This window comes from Podarcis pityusensis (genome assembly GCF_964106645.2).
Source record: "Podarcis pityusensis genome assembly, chromosome: 6".
NCBI lineage: Eukaryota > Metazoa > Chordata > Lepidosauria > Squamata > Lacertidae > Podarcis > Podarcis pityusensis.
Genome location: NC_138030.1, coordinates 50,613,208 through 50,623,718, shown reverse-complemented (window position 1 = coordinate 50,623,718; position 10,511 = coordinate 50,613,208). Strand labels below are relative to the sequence as shown.

The 10,511-nt window shown below is 46.6% G+C and overlaps 1 protein-coding gene across 3 annotated transcripts; it reads left to right on the top strand.

The window, feature by feature from the left end:
* Positions 1-2,926: 2,926 nt before the first annotated feature.
* KLF17 (KLF transcription factor 17) lies at positions 2,927-9,044 on the top strand. 3 transcript variants are annotated; one of them, XM_081008897.1, is made up of 3 exons: positions 2,927-3,146; positions 4,820-5,789; positions 6,500-9,044. In XM_081008897.1, the coding sequence occupies exons 1-3, from the start codon at positions 3,054-3,056 to the stop codon at positions 6,673-6,675; spliced, it is 1,239 nt and encodes a 412-aa protein (XP_080865023.1). In that variant the 5' UTR covers positions 2,927-3,053; the 3' UTR covers positions 6,676-9,044. The 3 variants fall into 3 exon arrangements, with proteins under 3 accessions (XP_080865023.1, XP_080865021.1, XP_080865022.1); XM_081008895.1 differs by having other exon boundaries at positions 4,808-5,789; XM_081008896.1 differs by having other exon boundaries at positions 2,929-3,146; positions 4,817-5,789.
* Positions 9,045-10,511: the final 1,467 nt, after the last annotated feature.

The following is a 10,511-nucleotide window of genomic DNA, read 5'->3' as shown; positions in this document are numbered from 1 at the left end:
CAACAAAGGTGGCAAAGGGTCTAGAAGTACTCCTAGCTGGAAAGGCTAACGAAACTGGGCAACAGGTCCATCTTAGGGGAAATAAAGTTAGGACAGATATGTTGAAGAGTTTGCAAATATTTTTAAAATATCTTAGAAGATAAATGGACAACATATTATCCACTGAGCATAAAACAAAAAGCAACTGTTTTCAATAGCAATGATATAGAAACTTTTAAAAATCTATAATATCCTGGCTTTTAAAACCCAAGGTTGGCTGCCTAGAACACTCCCCAATGCAACATTTTGTTGAAGATTTATATAAATATCAGCGTGTACGAGGATTTATAGAGTACAAAGGGATAAGTCTCTGCCTATAGGGTTTATAATCTATAATCTATCACAGGGAGACAACAGAGAAAGGGGAGGGGCATGTAGAATCATAGAATCATAGAGCTGGAAGGGACCCCAAAGGTCATGTAGCCCAACCCCTTGTAATGGAGGAATCTCAGCTAAAGCATCCATGACAGATGACTATCCAGCCTCTGCTTAAAAACCTCCAAGGATCCTTCCACAACTTCCAGAGGGAGATTATTCCCCTGTCGTACAGCTCTTGCTATCAGAAAGTTGCTTCTGATGTTTAGTTAGAATCTCCTTTCTTTGTAACTTGAAGCCAGGGTAAATAAGGGAAGAATATGCATTACTAGTTTACACATATTTAGGCTTAATTGCAATAGGAAATAGAGACTGTGTCAAAGGCTTCACAGAAAAGATAGGTTTGGGATTTAAGGCAGAGCATCATTCAAGTGATGTGAGTAGCAGTTTCATACATAAGAGGAGGCAAGGAAGAAAGGAAGGAGTAATTTAAACAGCAGATTGTCTATTTTTAAAAATGATTTTAATTGTTTAATTTCAACAGCTTGTTTTCTATAGCTCTAGGAAATCATAGAATTGTAGAGCTGGAAGGGACCAGGAGGGTCTTCTAGTCCCACCCCCTGCAATGCAGGAATCATTTGCACAACAACCCTGAGATTAAGAGTTGCATGCTCTACCAACGGAGCTGTCCTCAGAACACTGCTAATATGGACATAGCATACAAAATCACAACGGACTCAAGTCCATTAATTTAAATGGGTCTACTCTGAGTATGGCCTAGTTGGATACTATCCATCATTTTTGCTCAAAAATGTTCAACCCTTGATTTCTACACACCATCACAAATATAGATTAAAGTCCCAGTTTTACCCAGAACTTTTACCGACTTTGGTTTTGCATATAAAGGATGATTAATGCACATTATGCTTAGAACTCATTGACAGGCTTCAAGGGCTTACTTCTGAGTAATCATGCAGAGGATTGATCTCATTATGATTTTGAGTTTCATTCACTATTGTGACATCTCCCTTCTGCTGTCTTTTGGGAGGTGGGGCTAAGAATTTGCCCCGTTTGGTTTCTAAACTTGGAAGTCAGACCTTTCTCTTAAATTATTTCACTCAATTCTAATCATTATTTTTGTGGAGATACCCATGAAACACATTGTGTGCCAAACATTATGTCTATCACCCTGTGTGTTTCTCCACTTACCTTCTTCCTTGGAGGGAAAATCATGCATCAGAACCAGAACTCATTTGCTATAGATGCTACTTCCACAGCAAATTACTGAAGAGGAATAGCAGAACTGTATTTCTATAGACCCCTAATATCCCTTTACAATGGGCATCTCTGAATTTCTGAACTGAGTCCAAGGGCAGTTATGGGATGCCTTTCTGTGAAGACTTTATGGAGGATTTCAGTCTGCTGTGAAACATTTTGATTGGGTATAGGTTGTTGAAGTACTGTACCTGACTTTCAATATTCCTTCTCACTCTCTAATTAAGATAAACATGCCTGTTCAGCCACCTGATCTGCCTTTCCTATTTCATACCCTTTTTAAAATTTATGAACAATACCGATAGGATGTCCAGTTTAAAAAGAAAAATCAGGACACCTTATAGAAAGGAAGAAAACAATTTAAATTAGACATACAATGTAACAAAGTTGAAAGCAGCATAACTGCATAAGACATAACTTTGGGCTTTAATGGGTGTTGGTATATGTTCTTTGGAACTTTAGCAGTAGCCCCAACTATGCCATTTTCAGCTGTGGACATTGGGGTGGGGGCACGTAAGATCTTCTTACAGCCCTTCATTGTAGCTGTTTTCTTCTCTGCTTCATGAGATGTTCAGAGGCAAAACACAACTCCCTGACATTGCTATTACAGTTAACTGGGCAACCACCACTTGCACTTCTGTTTTTTTGCAATTATGCATGAAGCGTGCAGAATGACTTCCAAGCTTCCATGCATAGGTTCATAGCTTCCCCTAGAAGCTGGATCCTGGCTTTAACTATAAGTTGTATCTTATATTTCTCGACCACACACACACACACACTACCTCTCCTTCTAGGAAAAGCAGGGTACAGTATTTGATGTTCTCTGTCTCTCATACACACACTGCAATTTTATCCTCGCATACAACAACCCCTCCTGCGTGGTCTCTTAGCCATCGCCAGTTGGCCAGGATTTAAACCTGCCTCTCCGCAAACCCAAGCGGACACTAACTAATCACTAGAGCACCGTAGATCTCGAAGAGGCTGCTCTCTCCGAATCGATTTTCTACGAAGTGCCTACCGGAAGCATTCCGTGACAATTGCTCCAGAGTAAAGACCGCTTACTTAGTAGGTCTGCTTCTGGATCTAAAAAAAAGGGGGAAGTTGCCCCCCCTTCCTTTACCAAGAATGGGATTTTCTTGCTCATTTCCATTTGCTTGTCAAGGAGCTTCGACTACAGCCGAGACCTTTGTAGTGGGCGTGGCCGTTTCCTTTGTAATAAATTCCAAAGATGAGCCTCCTGAATATGTAGTTCGCCTCGGCCAATCAGAGCGCACGGGAGCTCAGCTGTTTTACTACTGGAACGCAAGGAAACTTTTTTTTTTTTTTGGCGCTTGCAGAAGTTCAGCGCTCGTTCAGTGCCTGGAGGGGAGCTGCCGGACTCGGGGCAGTTTCCTAGCTCTTTCCCGCTCAAGCCACCGTGCAAGATGAGCGCAGCCGTGGAGGAAGCTGTCTTGCCGTCTATCTCCACCTTTGCCGGATTGGTGCCGCTGGAAGACCGGCAGCCCGACATGGTACAGGTGAGGGCGCACGGAACTGTTTGGGAAAGCGCCGGAGGGGCAAGGCGCAAGGAAGACCCTCCCGTCCTTTAAAACTAATATTAACGGAATGGCGCTCCGAGACTATTTGGAGGGGTTGCGGGGCAGGGGCCCTTGGCCCCCGGGGACAGTTTTCCCGTTCTTAATCGCCCCCCGTTGCGCCCCTTGCCGCCGCCAGGATCCAGATGTGTATTTTGAGGTGGGGTGTTGGAAACTCTGCGCGACGGCGCCTTGAGGCTGCACCCCACTTCTAACCTGCCTGGCTTTGCTGGGGAGGTTCCTGGTCTTTGCACTCGTAGGAGGAGAAACTACCTTGGATCATATAAAAATGACACAGGTCAGGATCGGCTGCGAGCAATAAGATTTTTCAACGATGTTAATTTAAAACTCTTGCCTGAGCTGTTTGAGGGCACCAACGTTATTGAGGTTTTCGCTTAAAAAAAAAAAAAACTTATCGAAATTATCTTAAGAATTTTGGAGTGGCACATGCCTTAAACTCAACTCACAGCTGTGAGGCTAAAATACCGCACTCAGCCTCTTGGAGCGCGGGCAGGATACTAGAATGTATATAAGCGAGTTTTATCCTGGTCCAGGAGTACGTGCAGAGAGTAAGGGTGGAGTTCCTGATCAGGCTGAATTGATGCCCGAATTGTTCGGTAGCAAAGTTAGCCCCTCACAGTTACTGGAATTCCTACCTGATTTGTGTCCCGATCCTGCGCAGCGTTAGGCACCCCGAGGGGCAGTGGCGGCGCGTGCAAGCTCTGATCGTTTAATAAAGAAACTTTGGGAGAGGGGCATTTTGAAGCCGGAATAGGTGTCCCTACGAAAAAGGCTATTGGGGTAGAGCCTTTGAGCAGAAAAGCGTGGTAGTGGAGGAGGAAGGTGGTTAAGCATTGCTCTCTCTCCCCCCCCCCCTTAAAATCTCCCTTTTCTTCTTAAAGGTCGTCACGGCTCCCTTATACGTATTTGCGTGCAAAATGTATTTTTGTCCCACGACAATTTCTGGGCGATCTAACAATTTAAAGGCTAGCTAGAAACAAAAACACCTTGAACATATTTTTGTGGGACTTGGAAAGGATGAAGTTTTTTTGACGGCCGAGAAATTTAAACTTAACTCTCCGCGGGACGTTTTGGTAAAGACCGCCGTAATCTGCAAAGGACGGAGCGTACCAGTCATATTCCAGCGCGAGGGGCTTCTCGCTGAGCGGAACCAATCAAATATTGGGGCGGGGGCGGAGAGAGGGCGGGGCTAGTGGGGGGGTCAAGTCAATTAGCTCCTCCATAATTAACTACATTCCAAGAGGAGATGGGTACATTTTGGAGAGATCAGGAAGCGATCCCGGCTCATTCCTGACTGGCGTACTAGCAGGCTGTGTAGACGCAGGATCCGCTCCTCCAAACCATAACGAGGGGATCGGGTGGGATCCAGTGGAGCCTAGCAGATTGGTATTAATTCGAAGTGATTTGAGTGCCAGGCGCGCCCTGCCCTTAAACTCATCGGAGAGGGAAGGTGCGCGCAACCCGTTTTTCAGGTTAGGGGGTGCTATAAATAGTGTCTGGATTTGGCTCCCCAGTAGCATGTTTGCGCCTGGCACCTTAACTCTTTCCCCGCCATAACCCCGCTGCTCCTATCCACGCAGCAGCAGCAGCAGCAGCAGCAGCAGAGGATCCCCACTCACGTGGAGGGCGCCGCGACCATCAAGAGGGAAGCGGACGAGTTAGGGAACTTCGTCGACCTGGAGTTCATCCTGGCGCACACCACGAACGGGCAGCCCACGGGGGTGGCGGCGCCCCCGCACCCCAACCCCAACTACCCGTTGCCCGAGACTCCCGAGAGCTGCGGCACCACCTACGACAGCGACAGCTCCAACTACCAGCAGCCCTCCAACAAGTTCGCCGCGTCCTACATGCCCAGCCCCGGCCACAGCTACATGGCCGAGCTCTTCACGCAGGACATGCAACAGCACCCGGCAGCGGGGCCGGGCCCTTGCGAGCTGCAGCGGCGGGAATACACGGAGCTGCGCGCCCCTGGCTTGGCCCACGCTCCCCCAGGCTTAGCTCGGGGCCTATCCATGGAGCACCTGCGCGTCAAGCAGGAGCCGATGGACGGGCAGCCGTGCATGATGAGCGGCAGCCCCGATTGCCTGGGGCCCGCTCCTCTGGACCACAAGCCCCTCCTGATGCAGGCCATGATGCAGCAGCAGCAGCAGCAACCGCCCCTCCCGCAGCACGCGCCCTCCGGCTTCCCCAGCGAGCAGATGAGCCCCGCGGCCGGCGACATGCACGCGCAGATGGGAGCCCCCCAGCATTACCCCCGGGGGGCCCACCTCTTCCCGCCCAACTTCGCCGGGCAGATGCAGCCCCAGTTCCGTGGACACTTCAGCGTCTTCCGGGAGTCCTTGAACGCGCACGCCCAGGGCCTGCACGGGCTGCTGGTAACGCCGCCCAACTCGCCCGTCTTGGATTACTATGCCCCGATGGGGCCCCCGGAGGAGTGCAAGCCGAAGAGGGGCCGCAGGTCCTGGGCGCGCAAGCGCACGGCCACCCACAACTGCGAGTTCGCCGGCTGCGGCAAGACCTACACGAAGAGCTCACATCTCAAGGCGCACATGCGGACCCACACGGGTAAGAAGGGCGCAGGGCCCGGGCAGGAGGGCGCGGGGCTGGGAGTGGAGTTAGGGAGGGGGATGTGGACCGCCTCGGGTGGGTGGATGTGGGGAAGCGGGCTCGCGGAGAAGGGCTCCCCAAGAGGAGGAACGGGGCGGAGGTGTTCCCCCCCCCCCCGTGGGCGCACAGGGTGTAGCAATGTGGAGAATTGGACGCAGGGCAGACTCGCAGAGTGTGCGAAAACTGGCAGCAAACTCTGCCAGGCTGATCTTATATGACACTTGGGCGTGCTTTGGCTAATCATGTCTTCCCGGGAATGTGCGGCTTGTGTACAGGGGACGCTGCAGGAGCAGAGCTTGGCAGGACAGCGCCAGTGCGCCTTGTTGCTTTATTCCACGAATTAAATTGTTTCTGGAAAGGCGCATGCAATACAATCCTGTGCATGTTGTTTGCCCGGAAGTTTGTTTACAGAACTCTCCAGTTAAGACCGCTGACTAGGTTGAACTAATGCGAGTTTGATGTAAAGCGGTTATGTCCAATGTAGGACATCGTTGGGGCCAGTTTTCACCAGGGATGTGAGATCAGTGGAGAGCACATTCCCTGGAATAGGCCCACATGATCTTTTATTTGGGCGAGTGTTTGCCCCAGGGTGGGTGGAGACAGGGCCATTTGCACTCCTTTTCACCAGGCTAGAAAGTTCACCTTTCTCTCCTTTTCTGTTTTTCCAGGTGAGAAGCCTTATCACTGTAACTGGGAAGGCTGCGGCTGGAAATTTGCACGGTCAGATGAACTAACACGCCATTACCGCAAACACACTGGTGTCCGGCCCTTCCAGTGCCACCTCTGTGACCGTGCCTTCTCCCGATCAGATCACCTGGCCCTGCACATGAAGAGGCATGTGTGAAGCATGGCCTGCTCCCGGGGCACCTGGGTGGGATGTGGTAGGGATGAAGAAGAGGGGGATGGGACAGGACAACGGGGCAGGGACGCAAAGAGACTCTGAACTCTATTTATGAAGGGATGGAATATTTTCTTATTGGAAGAGGTAAATTATGTATATATTAGTAAAACATTTTAATATTTAAAGAGGAAACCCAGTTGGTTCTTCCATGGCAATATGGAAAACGTTTGTGTATTTAAGAGTGAATAGTTACACAGATCTAACTGCAGCAGAGTATATGAAAAATTGCACTGGAAATATTTGTGTGTGGGCACTATAATTGTGGCAGCATATCTCTGCCATTCCCATTCCAAATCTTCAGTGTGCACACAGCCATAGTTCAAAGACTATGTCAATTGCCTCAAGCGAGTTTAACTTTTTAATGTTTTGCTCTGTACAATGGTCTTTATTTTTTATCTTGTAATGTAAAATGCTTGCTCTTGTCAAACTACCTTTTTATAGTAGGTATCCTTGAGGAAAAGAGGGACAAATTTAAACTTGCTGGCTCCTTTTGTTCAAAGGGATGGTGCCAAAAGGGACAGATCCAAAAAGGTTGGCTTGAACTATGTTACCCCAGTGAATTAAAACATCTGCATCTCATACCAAAATTTTTTAATCAAAGATAGATTTGGGCGGGGGTGTTACCTCATGTTTTGCCAATGTATATAATGACCAGGGAAGGGACTAGGGGGAAGTCAACTTTTTTCTGAAATGGTCACTTCTGGAACAGGCTGTAAAACCAAAATATAAACCCTGAACAAAAGGCAAAACTTATTCTGGAAGATTGCATGAGCTGAAGGGTTTCAAGGACCAATGTAGTGCAGGACAATCCTGCTGATACTTAACTCAGAAGCCAGTCCCATTTGAGTTTAATGGGACTAACAGCACAATCCATGCATTCAAAAAAAGCACCATTGAGTTTAGCAAGTGTTCTAAGGTGACCAAGCTGAAAATGAGGACAAGACTCCGGCATCTTTAATTAGTTGTATAGTTTAATAGTTGTAAGTTGTCACGCAGGCTTACATCTTCTACACAACTTTTATTAAGCAGAGGAATCCTGTCTTTCTCCCCCCCAACCCTTAACCCCAAAGTATGCCTAAAGTATGCAAAGTATCCCCAAAGTATGCAATGTTAATTCCCCCCCCCCTTGTCCTGCTCAGAGATGCTGCTAAAGCATTGCCAAAAATGCCTTAACATTCAAATACACTTTTTCCCTGCAAAATTGAGATATCACATATTTATAAGCAAAACCTTCAAAAAGTTGCCTTATAAATGTGTACTACTTCGGTGCTGTCAACCAGCTAAATTTCTTGTGGATGTGATCTTTGCTTTCAACGGAACAAGTCACACTAAATGCAGTGGGAGCCACTTTTAAATAAGTTTATATAGAATTGTGCTTTGGCTGGCTAACTGTACAATCCTATATGTTTACTGAAAAATAAATCCCACTTTTTTTTCAGCAGGGCTTACTCGCAGATAAGTGTGCATAGTATTGCAACCAAACTGTCTTAGCTTTTAACTGACAAGAAGATGTCCATACATCTGCTTGGTTGCAATACCTCTAGGTGCTTTGTGAGAATGTAACATGATTTTCAACCTCTTGTCTTCGTAAATGGGAAAGAAAGCCATCTTTGCTTGCTTCTTAAACAAATGTGTAAGGCAACGAATGCTCCAAGACTCTTGTAGATTTATGTACTAGCGACATTTTTGTAAAAGTACTAGCGACATTTTTGTAAAAGTACAACTGAAAACTATGGTTCTGTTCTTGCAATCATTTGTCCTGAAGTGCCTATTCCTTTGCTCAAAGTAAAGATGCTGTTTGGATCATGAAAGCAATCTGTTCTACAAGGCTAATGATTTGGTTGATTAACTGATAACCTTTTAATATCTGTTTTGGTGTCTCCTTCCAAAGGATGATCATGAAGCCAGGTACTGCTGCAGCTGCAATCCCTCTCCTACAACTGCCATGGCAGCTTTTTTACTTTAAATTTTTTTTGTAAAGGGCATTTTTGTCCATTTCTGCTATACTTGAAACTTTCTTTCCGAAGAGAAAAGGACCCTCTCAATATGTAGCTCCTGCAAACAAGTTGTAATTCTTTTTAAAAATGCTGTAAATGTATTGTTTTTTGTTGTTGTTTTTTTATAGGCTGGGTGAATGACCTCAGCCCTGGTATGTACACTGCACCTGTCTGTATTATATTGTTAATATTGTGTGTGTGTTTGGCTTGGGCCCATCGAGCAATCTACCGTGCAAAATGTTAGTTTTCTCTATATGCATACCTTTTAAAGATTGTTGATCTGATGCAGACAAATAATAAAAAATCTGAACTAAAGTAGTTTATTTCTAATTTAACTGCAAAAAATATGTGGGCAGGAGGACGGCGTCTGAAATGGCGAGGTAGACATCTTTTAAAATAGGAAACTGCTCTTTGTTTCACAAGTTAGGTTTAAAAACAAGAGTGGGGGACCTGTGGCCCTCCAGAAGTGGTTGGACTGCAACTCTTGTCATTCCCAATCCCTTGTGGCTGATACGAGTTGGGAGTTCAGTAACACTTGGACTAACGAAACCTGCAGATGTGCCAGTTTCAGTTTTCTCCCCATTTTGCTTGGGTGCCTAACACAGACGGAAATTCAGGTATGAGGTGGCCAGGTGCAAAGAGGGATAGGGTTCCTATGCCATTAATAGTTGTGTGGAAGTAAGTGGTGTTTATGTACCTGCTAAAATCCCCACTTTTACACACTTGTTAAAGGCGCAGGAGTCCCATCATTGTCTGTAGCTGGCCACCCTACTCAGGAACCAGGATTGTGTTTGCAGCTGTATTAAAAGGAAGCAAGGACTTCTGAGTCTCTGTGATGCCAGGTGGCTAGAGGACAGGTTCCTCCACAAATTCTATCAAGGCTGGGCATGACCCATCCCTCTGGCTCAGCTGAGCTCCTGTACTGGATCTACTGGTAGTTTCACTCCTTGCTAGGCACGAAAGCTTCCTCTTTAAATTAATAAGGGTGACTAAGTTCTGGCAGGTCCCAAGCCCAACAAGCAGGTCTTTCTCCCTCCCTCCCACAGGCACTCATACTCATTTTAAGGGCTGGGCTTGTGCAAACTTGATGCGGAGCTATTAGCACAGGCAAAATGACTGTCCCAAACAAGATGGGTTTCATGAGCTGGGGCTGGAACTGGAGGCCACATCTGAACAGAGGAATCTGTAGGGATGATGGGCTCTGGCCATCCACTCAGTCATCTGGTGGAGGGAGCTTTTCCGTTGTAGATTACTTAGCTAGGTGCAGAGTGGGAGGGTGTACATAGCGATCTGTCCTGAGAACTTTGCAGACTTATTAAGGGGTTTAAAATGAAGTAAGGGCAGCTATCCTGTGGGGGGTATTCTAGGGTAGCTGGTTGGTAGCGAGATCTGACGAAAGCATGCAGTTAGTTGTGTGCATCTTACAGAAAGGATAACTTTTATTCACTTCTTTGCTGTAACAGAGAGCTAGATTCTGCTCATGCTGACGGTGTAAATCTTATTTCGCCCTGCTGGAAGCCTTTGAACTAGTTGTGACTCACTAAATCTAGTGCTGACATGATTTTGGATTTGGTTAATCGCTAGCGCATAACCTGATTTCAAACTAGCTAGTTTGGTGTGCAGATGGCTGGTTTTATACTTGTGTGTTGATAAACTAATTTGGTCCCTTGTGTGAAGCTTAGCCGCCTCTGCTTGAATTTTGAAATATGCTTGTCTGGCTGGATAAATGGAAGATGATCTTGGCCTCAAATTAGATTTTCTAATAGATCCAGGTTTGTGTGT